Source organism: Suncus etruscus, chromosome 2 (genome assembly GCF_024139225.1).
Source record: "Suncus etruscus isolate mSunEtr1 chromosome 2, mSunEtr1.pri.cur, whole genome shotgun sequence".
Classification (NCBI taxonomy): domain Eukaryota; kingdom Metazoa; phylum Chordata; class Mammalia; order Eulipotyphla; family Soricidae; genus Suncus; species Suncus etruscus.
In genome coordinates, this window is record NC_064849.1 from 49,528,172 (window position 1) to 49,552,511 (window position 24,340).

Here is a 24,340-nt window from a genome sequence, read left to right on the forward strand (position 1 = left end):
CCCCTTGGTAATTTAGTGCTAGGCTCTCTCAAAGCAGGGTCTCCACCAATCTCAGCAGCCGCCATGGAATCATCCAGCTTCCCGCCCCGACGCTCAGCATCCAAAGGGTGGCGCTGTCCTCACTGCGCCGCCACACTGACAGTGGACGCAACGGCCTCAGGGAGCTTGGCCCTCAAGTCAGTGCAGCTCTCCCAGTGCGGCGGCTGCGCCCGCTCCTCTCTGGAAGCGGCTCCTAACTCGGGGCAGGTGGGCCGGCTGCAAAAAAAAAAAAAAACAACCAACCCAGCAGGCTGTCACAATCCCTCAGAGGCCGAGCCCCAGCGAGACGTTAGAAGCAACGCGACCACGCCCACCAAGCCGTCCCCACTTCCGCCACTGACCACGCCCACCAGGCCGCCTTTCGCCACTTTCCCCCCTCCCCTCCCTAGCCGCCCAAGTTAACCGGTTTGCATTCGGCTTGGCCCGGAAGCCGGGGCTAACTCCGCCAGGAGACACTGGCCCCGCCCACCCTTCCCCGAGTGGCCCCGGCCCGCCCTGCTCCCTGCGTGCGTCAGAGGCTACGCCACGCGTCGCGTCACTCGGCCTTCCGGGTAGCCGAGCGCTCGCTCCTTCCGGAAGTTCCCCGTCCGCCGCGCCGGGCCCCGCCCACCGTGACGTGTGTGACGTCAGACTCCGCGGCTACCACAGCTCGGCCTCGGCGTCGGAGCGCGGGGAGGGTCGCCATAGCCTCCCCCGCGGCCGGCCGTTTCTGTGACCCGAAATCCTCCCAGCGAGGCGGCGGGATGCCGCAGAGCCCTGAGCGCGCGTGAGCGGAGCCGCAGCGGCCGGGCCGGAGCTCCTCCCGCCGGGACGCCGGCCGGCCGGCCTGGGCCTTCCCCCCCGCGCCGCGGGCGGCCGCGCCACTTGGTCGCGCCGAAGGCCCGCGCCGTCCCGCCCCCCGCTTCCTTGTCATTGATGTTGTTGTTCTCGCCGGAGCCGCAGCCCCGAGCGCGGGCAGCGGGGAGCCGGGCCGGGGCCGCGCGGCGGCGGCGGCGGCGGCGGCGGCGGCGGCTACTGCGGCTCCTGCGGCTGCGGGGGCTGCTCCGGACGCTGCGGGCCCGGCCGGGCGGCGGCGGCGCCGGGCGGCGGCGGGGCGCGATGGCGCTGTGCGGGCCGGCGGCGGGCGCCGCGTCGCTGCCGAGCGAGCTGGTGGTGCACATCTTCTCCTTCCTGCCCGCGCGCGACCGGCTGCGCGCGTCGGCGTCCTGCTCGCACTGGCGCGACTGCCTCTTCTACCCGGCGCTGTGGCCGCAGCTGCGCGTCGGCCTCCGCGTGTCGCCCCTCGAGCAGCCGCGCCTCGAGTTCCTCATGCGCAAGTGCGGCTGGTTCGTGCGGGAGCTGCGCGTCGAGTTCGCCGCCGAGAACTACCTCAGCGGCGGCCCCGGCGACGCCGACCCCGGCCCCGGCCCCGGCCCCGGCGACGACCTGGAGGCCCTGCAGCTCTCCGCGCGCTGGCTGGAAGTGCTGCGCACCTACTTGGAGCTGGTGCTGTGCGTGCTCGTCAGCATCCGCAACAACAGGTAGGCAGGCGGGGTCGGCTCGCTCGCCCCTTCGCTTCGCACCCCCGACACCGCCGTCGCCCTCGCCCCGATCCATCGCGCCCCGGCTGCGATCGTTGAAGTCACGCCCTGGAGATCGGCTTCCTAAAGGTCGGGAAGGCAGAATGGGATCCCCCCACCCCATAGTCGCACTCGAGGAATGCTTTGCAACGTCGCGGGGACCCCCCCCCAGACCTTCCCCCGACATTCATTCATCCTGCAGCCAGCCGATGGGCACGGCCCGGCCCGGCCCGCCTCCCTTGCTCATCATTCATCATGTTTTCTTTTTACCGGTGGGAGCGCTGCGAGGCTCCGGAGGATACAGACTTCTTAGAACTTGGCTTTATTTTTTTTTTATTATTTTGTTTTGTTGAAATCATTGCGCTCTTCAAAGCTTATCTGCATAGTTGGGTTTCAGACCTAACAGCGAATCCATCAGGGCTGTTCCCACCCCCCCGTGTTGTCGACCTCCCTCCCTCCTCCGCCTGGGATCCCAGAGTTCATCCTCTTACCACCACCCTTTGCCCCACCCCAGCTAGAATTGGGCTTTTTCTAACTCTGAACCTCGGACTTTGAGAGTACAGAGCTGTGGTGAGGAAGAGAGAGCGGGTCTGGCTTGCTGATGTCGCGTCGTTACACGACTCCCTCTAGGAGAACAATCTTTGACAGCCATTTTCTCGCCGGCTAAGTTTGGTTCCTGGGGCCGGGCCCCAAGATGAGTTTGGGTTAAAGGGCTTGGAGAAGAGATGGTCATTAGGGTTGGAAGGCCCGCTCCATTACACCCCCAGACTCCTCTTTTCCTCGGCGAGTCAAGGAAAAGCAGAAGGGCACAGTTTGGTCTTCCTGGAGGGGTTCTGGGCAGTGCCTGCCGAGGCTCAGCTGTCTTGGTTTGCCGGCAAAATCTTCTGCAACTGACTTCTGCTGTTTTAACTCAGTGTTATAATCAGCATTTACCTTTATTTCTTCAAGTCGTCCTCTACGAGAGCCTGTTTAGATTGATTGCATCTGAATATTCTAACTTACATTAAGTTGAGTTGGAAATTTCAAAGGAGCAAGTGAGGCCGGAGCCATGGCACAGCAGAGAGGGTCTTTGCCTTGTATGTGGCCAACCCGGTTTCAATCCCGGCATCCCGTTTGCCCCCTCCCATCCAGCCAGTCAGAAGTAATTTCTGGGCGCTGCAGGTGTGGCCCCCACAAAAAAGGAGCAACTTACATATTAATAAGTTTAGCAGTTTACAAGTACTGTCATTTACTGTATTATCTGGTTACATTAGTGACCCTATGAGTTATGCAGGGCAGTAGTCCTATTTTAGAAAAGAAGCCGATAGTAACAAAGTCAAGTGATGCCCACATCGTCATACACTGTTTTGTTTTTGTTTTTGAGCCACACCCGAGGTGCTCGGTTACTCCTGGCTGCCTGCACAAGGCAAACACTATCACTCCTGGCCCCGCCTTTTTTATCCCAATAAGTACACTAAGTTGAATGTCATCTATTATCTTTATAATTGTGTTAAGAGCAAGTGCTGGTTTAATGTGAGGTCACAATCTTCATCTAAAGGGCAAAAGACTAGCATATAACTCCAAATTGTTTCTGGAGCATCATCATTTCATCATCAGTCATCCATCAGCTTTTTACAGTCATTCTATTTCCGGACTTTGATTTTTCTGTGGTGAGAGACTGTATATTATGTCTTGATAACTTTGGAGACACCTTGTCAAATTGTATATACAGCAAGAGAGCCTGCTGACCTAACAGATAAAAAGATTCAGTGAGTAGGTACACCTTATAAAATATGGGGGTGAAGTCATAGCGTATACCAGTTGGATTTCTCAGTCCTGAAATCAAATAGCACTTCTGTGTAACCATACCAAAAATTAGTGCTTTTGATCCAAGTAAGGACAAGACTTTGCTCAGTGCCTGAAACGTTTCCTTTACATATTATAATAACTAAAACTAATCTGGATGGTTAATGTTATCAGCACAGTAGTAATATATCACATTTCCTTTGTTGGTGATTCTTTTTCTCTTTGTCATCACTATCACTTTTTCTTCAGCTTATTAAGTTGTAATTGACCCAAAAAAGTTACACATCGGGCGGAGCCATAGCACAGGTGGTAGAGCGTTTGTCTTGCACAAGGCCAGCGTGGGTTTGATCCCAGACATTCAACATGGTCCCCAAAGCCTGCTTTAAGTAACCTCTGAACACCTTCTGGTGTGGCTCAAGAACAAAACAAAAAAAAAAGTTAGATATTTTTATTAGGGTTCCAGTCTTCATCTGTTAAAGATGGTTGATCTTAGTACCTTCTGTGTTAGCCATCATTTCTTACCATCATCACACACTGTTATCTTTAAATCTAAGGTTTTCTTGTTGAATGCTATACACATGGTGGTATTTGTTGTGCTACTCTTGTAGCATACTCATTTGTGTGTATGTATGTATGTATGTATGTATGTAAAATATTTAACTGGTATCTGAAAGGGACTGTTTTTTCAGTCATGTAATATGAACTTTTTTTTTTTTGGTTTTTGGGCCACACCTTGCAGCTGGGGATCGAACCTGGGTCTGTCCCAGATCATCTGCTTGCAACACAAACACTCCACAACTGTGCTATCACACTGGCCTCTAATATGAGCACTTTTATATAGCTTCTCTTTTTTTCTTTTAGTATTTGTTTTATTATATAATACATGTAACCATGCATGGCAAGTGCCCTACACACTACACTATCCTTCCAGCTGGAATCATGGGAACTTTTTGAGAGTACTGTTGTGAGAAAGTAATTGGTTGTGGTTTGGGTTCTTTTGTTTGATTTCATGGGTTTTATATGTACATATACACTTAGACTATTGCTGCCTTACAAATTGCTTGAGTATTATTAGTACTGATGAAAGTCAAGGAGATACAAAAGTGCTTCTTTTGGGGGGAGAGCCAGTGATCAAACCTGGGCTGGTTGCATGCAAGGCAAGAAGAGCTTAATCTGCTATACTGTCTCTCTGGCCCTCTTATATTTTCAGCCAGCAGTGCTCAGGTTACTCCTGGCTCTGCACTCAGAAATCACTCCTGGCAAGCTCAGGGGACCATATGGGATGCTGGGAATCAAACCAGATGGGCCTTGTGCAAGGCAAATGCCCTACCCACTGTCCTATCTCTCCAGCCCCTAGAAATGCTTCTTGTAAAATCTTGTAAAATTCTTGTAAAATTCTTGTAAAATCTTGTAAAATTCTTGTAAAATCTATCATACAGTCTTCTGAGTTTCAGAATGTCTTCTACAGAGAGTTAGGCTATCAGCCTCTGATAACCATTAAGTACAGTAATCATACAACTATTTGGTAGGTTAAATATGATGAATCTCTTCTCCAATTGTTACACTAAAATGATACTTATTGAATATTGATGTGCATTTTAAATTTTAACCTTCTTGCCAGCTCAAGTACTGCTTAAAAGTATTGAATTGCAAGCTGTTGGGAAATATGAGAATCCATGACCATTAAGATTTATAAAGTCTGAAAGAAAATTTTTTTTTAATTTTAGGCTAGCAGCACTTAGGGGGGCTACTCCTGGCTTCGCACTCAGAAATCGCTTCTGGCAGGCTCAAGGGACATATAAGATGCTGGATATTGAACCCTGGTCAGCCACGTCTCAGGCAAATGCTCTACCGACTGTGCTCTCTCTTCAACCCCCTGAAAAAAATACTTAATGAAGGTTTTTAAAACTAAAATATTAAATTGGGACCACTAATTTTTTTTTAGAATGAATACCATAATAGACCAAAAAGCTATTGTATGAGGTTTTGACTATCATATTAAAATTCTGGTTATAACTCAAATTAAAGAATAAAACAGATTTACTATCCCTGCTTATTATATACATTTTTAAGAAAGTCTGTTAACAACTCTTAGATTTGATCTTGTTGCTTGGCACACACAATGAAGGAGAGTTACCTTTGTATTGTTTCTTGAATATTTGTTGCCAGGATTCAGTATCTGATAAGTCCATTTAAAAATACATGTGAGGGGACTTAAGATATAGTATAAGAAGTAAGGAACAGGGCCAGAGACATAGTACAGCGGATTAGGCTCTTGCCCTGCATGCAACCAACCAGGTTTGATTTCTGGCATCCCACATGGTCCCCAAGTTCTGCAGGAGTGATTTCTGAGTATACAGCCAGGAGTAACCTCTGAGAATCGCTCGCTGTGTGTGACCCAAAACAAAAAATAAAAAGCAAACAACAACAAAAATATTTGAGACCCCTGCGAGATTCTTTCACCCCTTAAGGTGATTTTCAATGAAGTGCACCAACACCAAGCTAGAAATTGCCACTTGGCACTTTCAGGTGTAGTCCTTTGGACATTTTATATTACTATCGAAGATGATAGTAAATTCCTTGAGGATATTATGTCCCTTATTTTTCTTGAAATATTATTTTGGTCATGATGACCCTGTTTTTTCTTTTTTTTTTTTTTTCTTTTGGTTTTTGGATCACACCTGGCAGTGCTCAGGAGGTTACTCCTGGCTCTGTACTCAGAAATTCCTCCTGGCTGGCTCAGGGGACCATATGGGATGCCAGGGATTGAACCTGGGTTCATCCAGGTTCTTCCACTTTCGAGGCAAATGCCCTACCGCTGTGCTATCACTCTGGCCCTGACCCTGTTTTTTCTTTCTATGTTCAGAACTGGGGAACTTATATGTGGTAGTAAATTTAGTATCTCATTTATTTTCAGAGTACCCACATTATTTTTTTAATATAGTATCAGTGAAAAAGGCAAATTGCAGCCATCTTAAATCAGAAATAGTTATGGGTAAGGCACCGGGAACCATAAGGACATTCGAACCAGGGTCAGTCCTGGGTTGGCTGCGTGCAGTGCTTATGCTCTACCATTGTGCTGTCTCTCCGGCCCATCTCTCTGTTTTTATTTTTACCTAAAAGATTTCTAATGAAGTGAAAAGTGAGATGAAATAATTAACTATGGAGACAGAAAGATAGTCAGGAGGTAAGGCACTTCTTTGCATGCAGCTTTTGTGATCCAGCCCCGGTTTTAATCTCAGGCACCACATATAGTTCCTTAAGCACTGCCTGGGATTCCTAAGCAAAGAGACCAGAATATTCCCTGAATACTGCAGGGTGTGATCCACCTACCCCTCAAAATATATTTAGGGTTTAAACATCTTATTTTCTCCAATAATATCTTTTATATTAAGCTTCTTTACCTATACATACTTTGAAGCACTGTTGATATAAGCCTTGTATAAAGTTGAGTCTGTCCTATTAACCCAAGAAATTTCTATTCCTCTTTATTATAGTCACTTAGAATTTTTTTCCTTTCCTTTTCTCCTCCCTCATTTTTCTGTACTAAGCTTTATGTAAATCTCTTATTCCCTGTAATTTACCTAAGTGTAACCTTTATATGGTCAAAATGGTAGAACTAGGGCCAGAGAGATAGAGTACAGGGGGTAAGATACTTGTCTTGCACATGGCCAACCTTGACTGGATCACTGGCACTACCACTACCTGTATCCTTCCCCTTCCAACTCTCCCCACCTCCCACACCACTGGGATTGATTCTGGAAGCCAGATAAGTTATTCTTTCTGTCTTAGTACTCTTTTTGTATTCATTACACCTTTCTGGAGAGATCTGTGAGGTTGGGCCATAACCAGCTGTGCTCAGGGATCACTCATGGTGGTGCTTTGGGGACCATATATGCAGTGCTGAATCAAACCAGGGTTGGCCAAGTGCAAGGGATGCCTTATACCCTCTATACTATCTCTCTCAAGCCTCATTCTTCATCAAATTTAAGTGGACAAGGGGAAAAGAAACAAAACAGATCAGAGCTGAGCTGTCTTTTAACATAGTTTGTCACTCAGATTTATTACTAATAATGTATTATTATATTAGTAATAAATAGTAATTACTAATATATTAGTAAAATAAATATAATAAATGAGTGACAAACTAGCTAACATTTTAAAAATCTCTTAAAAACCTCAATAGAGCAATTTTGGTTCAACAAAAAAACAAAAGATAGTTAATTGAAGCAGGCAATTTTCATCTTTAGTTAGACCTGCTTTCTCAAAAACATCCCTTTCAATACCAAAATCCTGTTAAGCTTCACCTCAGCAGAGCTGGAGAGATAGTACAGGTGTTGAGATACTTGGTTTGTTGTTTTGTTTTTTTTTTTTTTGGGGGGGGGGCACCTGTTTGATGCTCAGGGGTTACTCCTGGCTAAGCACTCAGAAATTGCCCCCTCGCTTGGGGGGACCATATGGGACACTGGGGGATCGACCACGGTCCTTCCTTGGCTAGCGCTTGCAAGGCAGACACCTTACCTCTAACGCCACTTCTCCGGCCTCAAGGTACTTGTTTTATATGCAGCAAATCCCACATATGGTCCCCCAATCACTGCCAAAGAAACCTTTTGCCCCAAAAATTAAGAGTCACTTTACAGGACCTGAGACTGAATAAGGTACTGTTGTATTCCAGTATTGTAGAAAACTAAACAGATGTGTTCTTTTCAGCCATTAACTATTTCTTCCTAGGGAAAGTAGTGTTCAATAGCCATTGGTATCATTATTATTGCTGTTTTATGGACTGTACTGTACAGCATATAGTTAAGTGAGCTTGTCAGAATGCCAAAGTTGAGAAGTGACTACTTTTTTCCTTTTTTAAAATTTTTTATTAATTATTTAAGCATCATGGTTATAAAATTGTTCATGATTGAGTTTCAGTCAAACAATGTATATACCACTCTTCACCAGTGCATGCTCCCATAACTAGTGTCCCCAATTTTCCTCCTATTCCTCCTTGCCTGCCTCTGGGCAGAAATTTTATTCTCTCTAACTCTCTCTCCCTTTTCTTCCCATTTTGACACTGGTTTTCCAATTTTTTTTTTTTTTTTTTTTGGTTTTTGGGCCACACCTGGCGGTGCTCAGGGGTTACTCCTGGCTCTGCTCAGAAATAGCTCCTGGCAGGCACGGGGGACCATATGGGACACCGGGATTCGAACCAACCACCTTTGGTCCTGGATCGGCTGCTTGCAAGGCAAACGCCGCTGTGCTATCTCTCCGGGCCCGGTTTTCCAATTTTTTAATGAAATTTGAATACACAAAAATTGAATAAAAAAACCTGTCACCCATATTTAGTAATTTAAGGATTCTGCCACATTTGTCCTCATTTTTATATTTTTTTGTGTGTGTGTGGTTTTTGGGTCACACCCGGCAGTGCTCAGGGGTTACTCCTGGCTTCCATGCTCAGAAATTGCTCCTGGCAGGCACTGGGGACCATATGGGACGCCGGGATTTGAACCAATGACCTTCTGCATGAAAGGCAAATGCCTCCATGCTATCTCTCTGGCCCCCATTTTTATATTTCTTGAAGCATTTTAAGGTAGGTCCAAAGTACTAATAACATATTACGTTTCACATGTTAGTATAGAGGTCTGAAATTGATGGATATTTTTATACATAATTAAATGTCTAATTTATTCAAGAGAATTATCACTAATTCCTAACTTTTCCTAGTTCTATTCAGAATCTTCTCAATACCTTTTGAGGGGGCAGGGATTACTCCTGGCTCTGTGCCAGATATCACTCTTGGCAGGTTCGAGGGACCACATGGGATGCCAGGAATTGAACCCAGATCCATCCTGGGTTGGCCGCATGCACGGTAAATGCCCTATCACTGTGCTTTCTCTCTGGCCCCTCTTCTCAGTATCTTTATTTTTCATTCTTAGAGTCTAAATTCAATGTTGGAATATAACTGCCATAATTTTTAACATCATTGACAAAACAGTATGTTATAATTAGCGAAGAATAGGAGAGCAGTGCCGGAGCAATAGTATAGTGAGTAGCAGTGCCTTGCTCACTGCTAACCTGGATTCAATCCCTGGCATCACATATGATCCCCTGATTTCTTTGAGCGCTTCCATAGCATAGAGCCAGGAGTAATACCACTTAGTATGGCCCCAAGACCAAAAATATAAAAATATATAAAAAATAAAAGAATAGGCTAGCTGATAAATTATAAATTCTTCTGTGAAATTTATCCCCAATGAAGTCATTAATACAACAGCAGAAAGTTTAGTAAGCTCTTGTTGTTAGTTGTCTATTTTGTTAAATTGGTGTGTTCCTAAAGGGATGACAGGATCAAACAAATGAAGTTATCCAGAAATGCCAAGCTCTTATACTGATACTGCAGCTTTTAGGGGCATGTCTCAGCTGCTAGGCTTCCCAGTGAAGGGAGACAAGGAGGAAAGGTGGCTACATTTGCTTCAAAAGCCAATGGTGATACCAGCCCAAATACCTGTTGTGTACCTGAAGTTTTTGGTCAGATTGGTGTCTCCAAAGGGAATCATAGATAGATGATGAGACAGAACCATAAGTGAAAAGGGGGCTCTGGGTGATGGAGACAGCAGGCGTGGTTTTGGTAAGGTGAAGGCTTGTCTCTCCCTCCTCCCAATATGGCCAGCTTTCTACTTTTTGGGCCAGTATGCCCATGATCTTTCATGGCTTGGTTTACATCTTGTTCGAGAAAAGAGTGAGTCTGTGGAGCTGGCCAGTTCAATCATCTAAAGTATAAGTTCTTAATGATCTAATTCCTTTCTGAAACTGATGGATTTTTTTTGTTTTGTTATGTATCAAACAGTTATGATTTTCTGTTCTTTCACAACATATCTTCAGTTTGCAAGAGACCAGTAAGTAAGCAGTATACAATTATTACCAAAGCTAGTTTAATTTGAAGAATTAATATGGAAGACTAAACAGTTTATTTTTCTGATGCTTTTGTTGTACGTCTTCTGAGCAGATGTATTGTGGACATTGGGCAGGAAACACTGCTTTAGTTCACTTGCTGATTCAACTTTAAATAAAGGGACAGATAAGTCAAATAAATCTCAGGTGACATATTTCATTGCTAAGTGAAAGGATTATGTGATTGAATTGCTCAATTATTAGTATATGCTAGTCTCAAATTGAAGCATCTATTTAAGATCATGGTTTAGGAGGTTCTGTTCTAGTGTTGTTGCCTAAATGTTTTTTTGGTCTCTTTTTTTTTTTTACAATCTGAAACCATCGTTAGACACCTGCAGTTTATGTACTATTTTTCTGCTTCAGTGTCGGATCAATAACCTAATTTCAATATGATATGTTTGGAAGCTATCCTTGTATTATTACTGTTTTTATTTCTATTTTTGTTTTTGAGCATTAATTTCTGTATGTTAAATAAAATTTTGTTTTGAATGGGAAAATAAATGTAAAAAAGTTTTACAAAAATATTTTATTCTAAAATGTGCCAATTATTGTTTTAATTTTTGTTTTATCTGAAATAATTTAAAAAATTAACCTGCATATTTGTAAAACATGCAGTCACCATAAATACTACCATTGCATTTAAGGACACAGTTTAATTAAAAACAACAATATGAACTAAGTAAGAATCAGAATACTGGTTCTCTACCTAACCCTCCTCTAACTGGTATTGTAGTCATGGGTGAGTCGATCACTTGTTTTTTACCAGTAAAGAAAAGATGGTTGAATTGGAGGGATCCTACAATTAATTTCAGTTTCAGAAGTTTGTCCTAATTTGTAAGGAAAGTTTGTGCATATATTGTTGGTTCTGCTGCACCTGGATTATTTTCTTGCTGCAAATTGGGAGATTTTTTTTTGTTGTTGTTGTTGTTTTTGGGCCACATTTGGTGACTCACTGGTTACTCCTGTCTATGCACTCAGAAATTGCTCCTGGCTTGCGGCACCATATAGGACACCAAGGAATTGAGCCGCTGGCAAGGCAGACGCCTTACCCCTTGTGCCACCAATCCAGCCCCAAGTCGGGAGAATTTTTATTAAATTTCCCACAAGAATCACAGAATCAACAGCATGAAATGCATTTGCCTTGCACATGGCTGACACAGGTTCTAGCTTCAGTACCGCATATCCACAGAGCACTACCAGAGATGATACCTGAGCACAGAGCCAGCAGGCCTCACCAGGTGTGGCTCAAAAATCATAAATTAATTGTTTTTGAATGGCACATTACAGAACATTTTTAAATGCACGTGGCTCAGCAGTAGATCACTTGGCTTGCATGTGTGAGGCCCCTGGATTGATTGCCAGTACAGAGAATAAATACATACTATGTAGCAGAAATCAAAACGTAATTTCATTAAATTATTAACATGACAAATTTCACAAATATGCAGGTTAATTTTTTTCATTATTTCAGATGAAACAAAAATTTAAGTTCTGGGTCCAGTCGACCACAGACATTTTCCTTGTATGTGCAAGGATCCAGCCCTACCCCCATCTCCTGCATTGCCAAGCCTCATTAAAACATCTGACCCAGTTGGCCTGGAATACTTAGTAGTCACCCCAGGCTGGGAAAGAAACTAGGAGATGACTCATTGGCTACAGTGCCTGCCTTGTAAGCATTAGACTGTGAGTTCAATTCTTGTGCTATTACAATTTCTTGAGCATATTAGTTATGCTGTTTGAGATCCTTGACACCACACAATTTGCAGCTGTACCATAGCTAGCTACATGTGTATAAACATGGTAAGTGAAATGGTGTACCAGTGAGCACTGCAACCAAAAAATGCTTGAGTATTGGGTGTGGCCCAAGGAACCCCCCCCCCAAAAAAAAAGAGAAAGAAAAGAAAAAAGTTCAGGATTAAATGTGTTCATTAACTTCTCATTTTAATACTGGAAACAGGCATCAGTGAGCATATGGCAAAAAAAGAATTCATGTAATTTCACAGAAATATAATTTAGCACAGCTTCCACAGAGAACAGAATGACAGTCCTTAAAATAAGGTAAAAGAAAAAAAATACTAGGTGACCCAGCAATAGCATTCTAAGCATATTTGTCTAAAGAATATAAAAACGTTAATCAAAAAAGATAATATGCAACTCTATATTCAGAGCAATTATTCACAATAGCTACGACATGGAGAAACAAATACGATAAGGAAGTTGCGGTGTAATCTACTCAGTGGTCTAGTACTCAGCTATTACAGAGATGCAATTTGCTTTTAGTGACAATATAGATTTAACTCAACATGACTGCTAAATAATACCAGTAAAACTTCACATATGAACACAAAGCATGAAAAATACTCAACCAAAAATATGGTGAAGAGCAACTTAAAATTGAAAATCTGTTGTGTGCTAGAAGTTTCTGCTAGTATGTTAGGTAACTAATTGCAGTGAAGTTTAATGAGAGCATTTAATGAAGCTAATGAATCATTTTACAAAATCCTATGGAAGGTAGGCTCATACTCAGATAGTTCCTGCTATATATTAGACTGGAAACAGCTCAGTGCTCCTGTGAGCTTATTTAGCTATGGCTTCATTTGGACTTGCTACGGCCACCAGCACAATCTTCCAAAGCATCAGTAGGAGTTACTGCCATCAACTTCAGTCTTGACTGTGTATGCAGTATTAGCCAAGACCTAGCATTAAATCAGTCCAGATCTATCCTTCTCGCTATGGATTCCCAGGAAACTCACCCATCCATGCCTTTGGTGACAGGTTTGCCCGTGCATGTTGAACTGTGGGTTTTAATATAACTTACTCAATTCCTTCAGCTCTAGTCCAGTAGTCTTGACTCCATGACCCAGAGGCAGGTCAACGGATCAAGGTTTTGTCTACATGTTGAAGTGACTAATCCAATTCTATTCCTCATATGTGGTAAAAGAACAGTTCTTTGTTGCTCCAAGACTTGTCAGAAGCATACATTTATGCCCGTGGCTTCCGACTTTAGTCTAACTACAGATTCTTAGAGGTCTGGAATTTAGATCTAGTCACTCTGTTCAGGAGCAGTCCACCTCATAGGTACTTGGGACAATTAAAGGTATGGAGACTTTGATTCAGGCTTTGAATCTCTGAACTCAGTTTTTCTATTATCCAGGCTATTTTTTAGCCTCCCAGAAATGGTGGCACAAAAGGACCTCACTCCACCAGGAATCCAGCAGGAACCACATCTGCCCACAAACCTCAGAATAGACCCCTTGTTTGTGAGCCCAACAGCAGACCTTTCTCACAGCACTGGCCATACTGGTTAAGAACCTGGGAACATTCTATCCACCAAAGGACTAGACAAGGAGCCTACTGCCTAGTAAGAGAAGCAAAAACTGGACCCCATGGAGACTGATTTAAGCAATACAGAAATCCTAGATACAATCTCAACATCAAACACCCAGTAAAAGGAATTGTTTACTTGTTGAAAACAGTAAATACAAGAAGGAATATTTACCCTTCAAATACACAAACACTAGCACCATTCTATACATAACCATGGAAAAAGTAAGACAGCCACCAAAGGTTATAGAATAAAGCTTAGACAATCCCAAAGAAATGGAGAGCCACTAATTCCCTAACACTTCAAATTATGTTAATGAAACTCAGATACAGAAGAATACAGACACCTAAACCTGGAAAATAGTCTATGAACAGAATGAAAAGTTTTACTTTTTTGATCAAATAATTGATCTGCCGTTAGTTTACATCTAGATAAATTTTGGGATTTACAGCTTCATAGAGTGAGCCTCACTCCTCACTATAACCACCACCTGTTCTAATGTCATTTTCATTATTGTATTAGTGCCTGCTTCCTTTCTTCTCCTCTTTGCCATATTTTTGGTTGAGAATTTTTCATGCTTTATTTGTGTTTATATATGAAGGAAACCATCAAGTTTTACTGATATTATTTAGCAGTCATGTTGAGTTAAATCTATATTGTCACTAAAAGCAAATTGCATCTCTGTAATAACTGAGTACTAGACCACTGAGTATATTATACCACAACTTCCTTAACGTATTTGTTTCTCCATGTCCTGGCTATTGTGAATAATTGCTCTGAATATAGAGTTGCATTTATCTTTTTTGATTAACGTTTTTATATTCTTTAGACAAATATGCTTAGAATGCTATTGCTGGGTCAGCTAGTATTTTTTTTTTACCTTTTTTAAGGACTGTCATTCTGTTCTCTGTGGAAGCTGTGCTAAATTATATTCCTATGAATTGCATGAATTCTTTTTTGCCACATGCTCACTGATACCTGTTTCCAGTATTAAAATGAGAAATTAATAAACACAATTAATCCTGAACTCTTTTTTTAATTATTTTTTGGTTTTTGGGTCATACCCAGTGACGCTCAGGTGTTACTCCTGGCTATGTGCTCAGAAATCGCTCCTGGCATTGGAGGACCATATGGGATACTGGGGATCAAACCCAGGTCTGTCCTGGTTAAGCTGCATGCAAGGCAAACGCCCTACCACTGCATTATCGCTCCGGCCCCTTAATCCTGAACATTTAAAATTTATGACAGTATTAAGTCCATCATAACCATTTTGTTCCTTTAATTTATATTTTCTGTAAATCCCATCGTTCCCATACTTAAGGTTATACTTTCAGCCTTGGAATAGCTTAAATATACTTCTTTGACAATCTTACAGGGACCTCAATATCACATTGCAAATAAATTTATAATCTGTTCTGCCACATAAGCTCAATTATCACCACCTAATCAAATTTATTTTAAGAATTCCTATCTCTCATCATCTCACGCCATAGAGACTGGTACACATCACAAAGAACAAGAATAACCATTGCTGTGGGAATGCTGTCTAGTCCAGCCTTTCTGAAAAACAGTATGGATATTTCTTTAAAAAACTGGACATTGAGCTCCCATATGATCAAGCAATACCACTCATTGGGATATACCCCAGGATCACAAAAACACAATACTCTAATGCCCTCTACATTTTGTGTTCATAGCATCTCTATTTACAATAGCCAAAATCTGGAAACAACCCAGATGCCCAACATATGAGTGGCTAAACAAACTATAGTACATCTACACAGTGGAATACTACACAACTGTTAGAAAAAAAATGAAGTCACGAAATTTGCCTATACATGGATGGATATGGACACTATTATGTTGAATGAAATAAGTCAGTGAAAGAGATAAAAACAGTATAGTCTCATTTATTTGTGAGATTTAAGAAAAATAAGAGACAGTATAATAATAATACCTAGAAACAATAGAAATGAGAGCCAGAAGGACCAGCCCATGATATAAAGTTTATCACAAAGAGTGGTAAGTGCAGTTAGAGAAATAACTACACTAACAGCTACCATGACAATATAGAGAGATGTCTCTCAAAGACAGGCAGGGGAATGGGGAGGAGTAGAATGGGGAACATTGGTGGCCGGAAAGTTGCACTGTTGAAGTGGGGGGATGTGCATTTAATGGCTGAAACCCAATTATGAGCATATTTGTAATCATGGTGCTTAAATAAGAAATTATTTTAATAAATAAAAAAAATTCCTATCTCAGTGAAAAGTTCTAACATTTATAGTTCCACAACTCAGAAAATTTAGGACATATCCTTAACTGTTCTCTCACACCTACTGCTAATTCATCATCCCTTTCTGTCCATATTCTCTTAACACCAAACCCCAGCTCATGCTACCATTAGATGTTTCTCTCTTTTTTGTTATTGTTTTTGTTCTGGGACCACACCCGGTTGTGCTCAGGGCTTGTTCAGGAGACCATATAGTGTGCCAGGGAGCAAACTTGGATCACTTGCATGCAAAGCAAATTATAGCGCTGATCCTTCTTATTTCTATCTTTATAAATAAATAGTCTTGCCTAGCATCCTCACTTTTTTTTTTTTTTTTTTTTTGTGTGTGTTTTTTGGGTCACACTCGGCAGTGCTCAGGGGTTATTTCTGGCTCCAGGCTCAGAAATTGCTCCTGGCAGGCACAGGGGACCATATGGGGCGCCGGGATTCGAACCGATGACCTCCTGCATGAAAGGCAAACGCCTTACCTCCATGCTATCTCTCCGGCCCCTAGCATCCTCACTTTTATCTGCTTACTTTGAGGCTGTATTTTTAAGACATGAATTTTATCATTTATCTGCTTAAGTCATTTTTGTTTGTTTTTGTTTTTGGCCAAAGGCTTACTCTTGAATTACTCCTGGTGGAGGTTACAGATTCTGGGAATCAAAACCTGGTCATCTGCATATAAGGCAAATGCTGTACTATCACTCCAGTCTAGCTTAAATCACTTTACAACATCTCTTTGTTTTGAAAAAATATTTTTTTTAATTTAACCTCTGCACCCTCATTCCATTTTTTTTGGGGGGGGCCACACCCGTTTGATGCTCAGGGGTTACTCCTGGCTAAGCGCTCAGAAATTGCCCCTGGCTTGGGGGGACCATATGGGATGCTGGGGGATCGAACCGTGGTCCGTTCCTTGGCTAGCGCTTTCAAGGCAGACACCTTACCTCTAGTGCCACCTCACCGGCCCCACCCTCATTCCATTTTATGTTCACTTCCTATGCTATAGGTTCCTTTCATTGTCTCAGACTCACTTTGTTTTACCTCTTACCTTAGAGTCTCTCTGTATGTGCTTTTTTTTTTAAGTAATACCCTTCTTACCTTCCTTCTCTCTACTGCGTATATTTAAACTCCCAATTTTAGAGGGGGCTGAGAAAGAGCATGGAGTTAGGGTGTTTGCCTTGCATGCAGAAGGACAGTGGTTTGAATCCCGGCATCCCATATGGTCCCCTGAGTCTACCAGGAGTGATTTCTGAGCGTAGAGCCAGGAATAACCCCTGAGCACTGCCGGGTGTAACCCAAAAAAAACAAAAATAAATAAAATAAAATAAAATAAAATAAAAATAAGCTCCCAGTTTAATCAGTTCATTTAAGGAACTTTTTCTGACTTATACAATGTAAAGAAACCACAATGATATTTGGCAAACAAGCCTTGTCCTTTATAGCATTTTTTAGTAAGCCCTTAGAAAATGATTGAATGAGTCAATTAATTGATTACTCTTTAGGCTGAACTTAGTGAAACTAAGGTCATGAATTATAAAAAGTAATGTAACATGCTATCAAAAATATTTTTATAAAATCTTTCACCCCCTCTTGTGAACTATAAATTTTATATAAAAATAGGGCCCGGAGAGATAGCACAGTGGTGTTTGCCTTGCAAGCAGCCGATCCAGGACCAAAGGTGGATGGTTTGAATCCCAGTGTCCCATATGGTCCCCCATGCCTGCTAGGAGCTATTTCTGAGCAGACAGCCAGGAGTAACCCCTGAGCACCGCTGGGTGTGGCCCAAAAACCAAAAAAAAATATATATATATATATTATCCCTGGGGCTCGAGCAGTGGCACAAGCGGTAGGATGTTTGCCTTGCACATGCTAACATAGGACTGACCACGGTTCGATCCCCTAGCATCTCATGTGGTCCCCCAAGCCAGGAGTGATTTCTGAGCACATAGCCAGGAGTAATCCCTGATTGTCACTGGGTGTGACCCAAAAACTAAAAGAAAAAGTTAAAAATTATCCATAGGCTTGTGTTTATATATGAAATCTTAATCTGATTATTATTGGCCTTTGAGAGTTTTTATTTGACCACTTAATAGTTTCCTACTTTATTTAGAATTTTACTATTAGAAAATACCTTGTTAGAGCTGAAGCTGTGGCATGGAGCGGTAAGGTGTAAGGTGTATGTCTTGCCGCCGGCGCTAGCCTAGGATGGACCACGGTTCGATCCACCAGCATTCCATGTGGTCCCCCAAGCCAGGGGCGATTTCTGAGCCCATAGCCAGAAGTAACCCCTGAGCACCCGATGTCCTTCCCCGCAAAATGAAGATAGCTTGTTACTAAGTTATCTAAAACTTAAGTACTTTCGATTTGGGAAAAGAAAGGGTGTTGTTATATTCAAAGCTACTCAGGTACTATCGCCAACTGGGTTCTTGAAGGTGAGGAATCATTCCTGGCAGTGCTCAAGAAACCATCTGGTATAGGGGATCAAGCCTGGACTTCCTGTATGCCAAGCACACATACTATCCCTCTTGAGTTATATTCCCAGTCCCAAAGAATATTTCTTATTGTAAGGTTATCTTCAGGCCTGTTCCCTACCCTTAAACATTTGATGAATACATTGAAGAAGTAAGCTGGCCTTAGATATTTTTATGCTATAGCTAAAATCTGCATAAAACTTGCACCTATGCCATTCTTTCATGTGGTATCTGTAATTCATTTATCTCTAAACCCTGTGAGACAGATTATTACAAATAAAAAGTACTCTGAGTATACTATTGGAATCGTAAGGATACTTAAACTTTTCACCATCAATAAAATACTGAATTTATTGAACCAATTATTGTCCCCCAGGTACTAATTCTTCTTGTTTCAGAATTGGGATATAACTCAGTGGTAGAACTTTGACTTCCATGTGTTAGGCCCTGAGTTTAATCCCAGGTACCATGAAAAGAATACATTTTTCAAAATTACTCTTAGGGCATTTATCTTACATTTTATTCTTTATTTGTATAGGTAAGTAATCAGAAGGCACTTAATTGAATTATAAGTAAATTATAAAATAGAAGCTCTCCGGAATATTTTCTCTCTGTACTTTTACTAATTCAGAAATAATTCTGAATTTATTTTTTTATAGGAACCTCCAGAAGTTTAGCCTTTTTGGAGACATAAGTGTTCTACAACAGCAAGGAAGTTTGTCAAATACATACCTCAGCAAGGTGGACCCTGACGGTAAAAAAATTAAACAGTAAGTTAAATGCTTATGTAAAAGGGCTCATATTAATAACTTAATTTTTATAACTTTAATATAGAAACAATTATTTTTATAATAGTCATATATCCTTAAAGGTTTTAACTATGAAAATTATTAATATAACTTTCCATTTCATAAGTATTTAAAAAATCAGTTTTTCTTTTTTGTTTTGCTTTTATTTTGGGGCCACACCTAGCTGGCACTCATTTCTCCGGCTCTGGCTCTGTGCTCAGAAATTACTTCTGGAAGGCTCTGGAGACCGTATAGGATGCCAGGGATTGAATACAGATCGGCCAATTAGAAGGCAGATGACCTACCCACAGTGCTCTGACCTAATAAGTCAAAGAGTTTTCTTGGTACTTCTTTTATTTGGTTGTGAAGTGGCCAGGGAACTCAGGGACCACTCCTGGAGATACTCTGTCAATTGGGGCCAACACTATTCAATGCTAGCGCCTAAAGATGCTGAGATGCTTGGATCTTACAGTTTGAGGAACCACCAAGACTAGCCTGGTATATGACTCAGGGTCCTCCAACTCTCCATACCTGCTGATGCCTGGGAACCTTCATATTTATACCTACCCAGTGTTGCTCAGAGGGGTCATGTGATACCAGGTTAGAACTTGAGTCTGTTTTGCATGTGCCTCTCACCACTGAATTATATCTCCCTGTTCCCTGCTTAGTAATTTTTTTTTGGTACATTTTTATTTCTCTAGATGCCTTTTTTACAACAGATTTTATGTCAGGTTTTCTACTATACTAGTATATAAGATGCTTTCCTGGATAAATAACATATTTCTGAATGTTCAATATATCTTTGTTTAAACAGAATTTTTGTACTTTAATGTGAAATTTATAGTATTTATGATTATATAATTTGAAAATTAGGTAGGAACTAATTCATGAAAGGAGCCAGAGATATAGTATAGCAATTAGGGCATTTGCCTTGTACGAAACCAACATAGGTTTGATTCCTCGGTACCCAATATAGTCAGTCCCCCTGAGCCCCCAACAAGAGTGATCCCTGAGCACAAAGCCAGTAATAAACACCACTGGTATAGTCCAAAACCAAAAAGCAAACAAATGTATGAGAGAAAGTGGATTGGTGCTTGCTTGCCATTTCAATACTATTTTCAAAAATCACTATTAAAAAGAATAGTTAAATGTTAATGGATCATTATAGCATGTATTTTCCTTGCAGAATTCAGCAGCTCTTTGAAGAAATACTCAGTAATAGTAGGCAACTAAAATGGCTTTCCTGTGGGTTTATGCTGGAAATAGTAACCCCAACATCACTGTCATCTCTCTCAAACTCGATTGCCAACACCATGGAGCACCTAAGTTTACTGGACAACAATATTCCGGGTAACAGCACCCTTATCACCGCAGTGGAACTGGAGCGATTTGTGAATCTGCGCTCACTTTGCCCTGGATTTCTGTGACTTTTACAGCTGAGATGGCAAGAGGTCTTAACTGATAGCAACCATGTGCCTTTGCAGCGATTGTCTCTTCTAGTCCACAATGTTTCTGTGATGCACAAGTCTCTGGACAACATGCCAAATGATGAGCATTGGAAAGCCTTGTCACGGAAGAGTACCAGCCTCCGGGTTTATATCATGGCATTTGATATCAAGAGTGAGGATATGTTAAAGATTCTGAATACCCAGTATACCATTAGAGCGGGATTCACTTTGACAGCTACATTACTTGTGTTTCTGGGGCTATTGTTGATCTTATATCCAGGGCAGTATGACAAGTTCCTCACATCATTTTTATATTAATGAATGATGTAATTGACACGTCTGCTTCCCAGATCTCAGTGATAACAGAAATGAGGATCCATTGGTCTTATTAGCATGGAGGTGCACAAAGCTCTCTCTTCTGGCAATTCACGGTAGGTAATTATTTGAATATTTTTTACTATAGTTTGATACTAGTATTACACAGGAAATATTTTCTGAAGTTAAAGATAGCACTGACATTTGTAGTATCAAAAAATCTTCTAACAACTTAATATACAGATTTGTATTACCTGTCAGTGCCTTGAATTGCCCAGAGCAGCACTGGGTCTGACCCAAAGGCTAAAAAAAAACTATGTCACTAATAAGTCAAAAATAACATTTCTTCCTTTGACTTCCCTATTTATTTATTTATTTATTTATTGCCATGTGAAATATTTTCACAAAAATACCATGTGACACTACCGTATATTTCTAAGAAAGCTTACATTTCTACCTCATCACAAACCTCTTAATTACTGCACAGAGGAAAAAAGAAAGATTTCTTTCATGCATACTGCCTCATTTTCTAGATTTTAAGTCTCAGCTTAGCAGCATTTTAATGTACATTTTTTTCTTTTCGGTGGAGGGTTTGCAGTTGTAGCCATACCAAGAGTGTATGTGGACTACTCTATATATTTAGGTATTGATGCTGGAATACCCTTAGGAGACCGTGCAAGAATCAAGCCTAAGCCTCTGGTATTCTCTCAGCCTGTCCAGCCCACTTGGTGACCTTTTATTTAAATGATGGTTTCATTAATTGCATCTCTATTTCTCACTATTAACTGCATCACTATTTCTTACTACCTTTCATTTTAATGTGAACTATTCTCATTTGGAAGACGTTGAACAAAAAATTTTACTTTACTGCCATTTTTAAAAGATTTAACAGGCAAAAAATTAAAAATCTTAATGGGGGGCCAGAACAGTAGTACAAGTGGTTACATTGCTTGCACCAGGGGCCAACCTAAGTTCAATTGCCAGCATCCTGTATGGTCCCCCAAGTACAGCAAGGGGAGAACCCCAGAGTTCCACCTAAAGTGGCCCAAAAACAAACAAGAAAAACATTCTTAAATTCTTCAACTCCTCTTAGGCTTGTCTTATATATGTGTATTTATGTAGCTTGTTTTTCAAAATTTGCTTTTATGATTTATCCAGTATCAGAGTAATAATAAAGAAAAATATTTAATAAGCAGAATGAGGATTTATGTAAGAAATGTCAAGTTATTTCAAAGCTATTTTGTCTGCCTGAGAAATAGTACAAAAGGTAGGGTATTTGGGCCTTGTACACAGCCAACCCAGGTTCAGCACCCCTAGCATCTCATCTGGTTACCCCGAGCCCACTGGCTATGGGCCAAAAACAAAAAAAAAATTAATCTTGTCCACAGGGCTGAAACTGTAGTATATCATGTAGAGCAGAGCAGTTTTCCTTATACATGGCCTACTCAGGTTGGATCCCCCTGCACCCTATATTGTCAGTCCCCGAAGCCCTCCAGGAGTGATCCCTAGGCCCAGAGCAAGGAATAAACCATCTCCAGATGTGACCAATAAATAAATAAAAGTTAATTTGTCTTTTAAAATGCTTTCATTCTTTAAAAAAAAAATTAGGAATTTCTCTCTTAATATGAATCTGATAGAGCAGTAGAGGAATTAGATGGAATAAAAAAGGGTAAAAGCATGGCTGAAGTGATAGCACAGTGTGTAGTGCATTTCCCTTGTACACATTCGACCCAAGTTTGATCCTCAGCAATACAGTGCCATCTGAGCCTGTCAGGAGTAATTTCTGATCACAGAGCAAGGAGTAACCCCTGAACTCTGCCAGGTGTGACCTAAAATTTTAAAATGTTTTAAAAAAAGGACACTAGTTGTTGCTACATAGAAACTATATTTTTGTTCGTCATAAAGTTTAAAGCCTTTCTGAACTTTGAAGGATTGAATTTTCACTAATGAAAGTTGAATTTACTATGAATTGTTAATGGGCGTACTTATATGAATAAAATTTGGTGCTGGAGCAGGCAGGGTACTTGCCTTTCACATAGCCAACCTAGTTTGAATTTCCAACAACTCTATATGGTCACCGGAGCAGAGCCAAGAATAATTTCTGAGTGGTATCGGTGTGGCCCAAATAAACAAATTTAAAAAAAATTGTTTTCTTTGTTACATCACTAATCAAAGCCTATAAAATTGTATTTTCGAAATTATATACACAACATTACCAACTAAAATGATGCCTTTGGAGAAAATGTCAAAATTTCTAGCTTTTCCCAATATGAACAGTTTAAACCAGTGATCCTCAAACTTTTTTAAACAGGTGGCCAATTCACTGTCTCTCAGACAGTTGGAGGGCAGGACTATAGTAAAAACAAAAACTGAACGAAGTCCTATGCATACTGCATATATATTATGAAGTAAAGAAACAAAACGGAACAAATACAATATGTAGCCCAATGGGGTGTAGTTTTTAGGACCAATGGCATACTTTCCTTTTCTATTATCAGCATCTTAAGAAAGAAAAAGAACAAAATGTTGAAAATACATCAAATAGGTAAAATGCAAGTTACTTACATACTTGTCTTTTGTTTGTTTTTAAGGTTATACAGTGTGGGCACACAACCTCATTGCCATTGCTCGTCTTCGTGGCTCTGATTTAAAAGTGCTTGAAGGTCACTGAAGAAAGCATTGATTTTGACCAAGGTGAATTGGCCGACAGGATGTGGATCCAGTACATAACCTTATTGAGCAGGTATCCTGGGCCTGGGTCAACCTTGGCATGCAGTCATGGACATCGAATCACTCAGTGTCTTCACTGAACCCAATCGTCATTTTTACAGAGAGATGCAAAGCTTCAGCGAAGACATTTAGTTTTTTCTTTTTTAATGTACAATTCCTGTGGTTACATATGCAAGTAGGGTCCTATTATGTTTTATTTCAGTAGTATGAATTAATCCCTTTGTGCTGTGTTTAATCAGTATTAGTTGTTTATAAGAATTATATGTGTATATTCTACTTCTTGATCAAAGAACATAGTCGGGTATTGGTTTAGAAGTTCAAAGTGACATTGTATAGGGCTTTCATGGTTAACGAACATGTTACCAAACCTTAAGGACATATCTGAGGTTGCTTGGCTAACTTTTATTTTTCAACTGGAGTTACTCTGCCCTTTTTTATGTTTTTATTCCTTGTATGTAGGAGTTCAAAGCTCAGGAGCCAAATATTTTTATACATATATAAATATATAACCATAGCCTGGCAGATTTGTATGCAATGCACTGCATTATGAATATCGGATAACATTTTAATTTTTTTTTAAGTGAAATGAGGGAGAATAATATGATCCCATATAAGTTATCTTTAACAGAAAAGCCAAGACCTTTTAACTTTCATTACACATATATTAGT

General features: G+C 41.1%; 1 protein-coding gene across 1 annotated transcript; it reads left to right on the forward strand.

Moving 5' to 3' along the window:
- Window positions 1-954: 954 nt before the first annotated feature.
- Window positions 955-24,057, forward strand: FBXO33 (F-box protein 33). The gene is given in 10 exon segments (XM_049766586.1): window positions 955-1,559; window positions 19,050-19,160; window positions 20,365-20,824; window positions 20,826-20,846; window positions 20,848-20,965; window positions 20,968-21,057; window positions 23,533-23,603; window positions 23,605-23,647; window positions 23,650-23,685; window positions 23,688-24,057. Coding segments are annotated over 10 exon segments (1,671 nt in total). The 3' UTR covers window positions 23,804-24,057.
- Window positions 24,058-24,340: the final 283 nt, after the last annotated feature.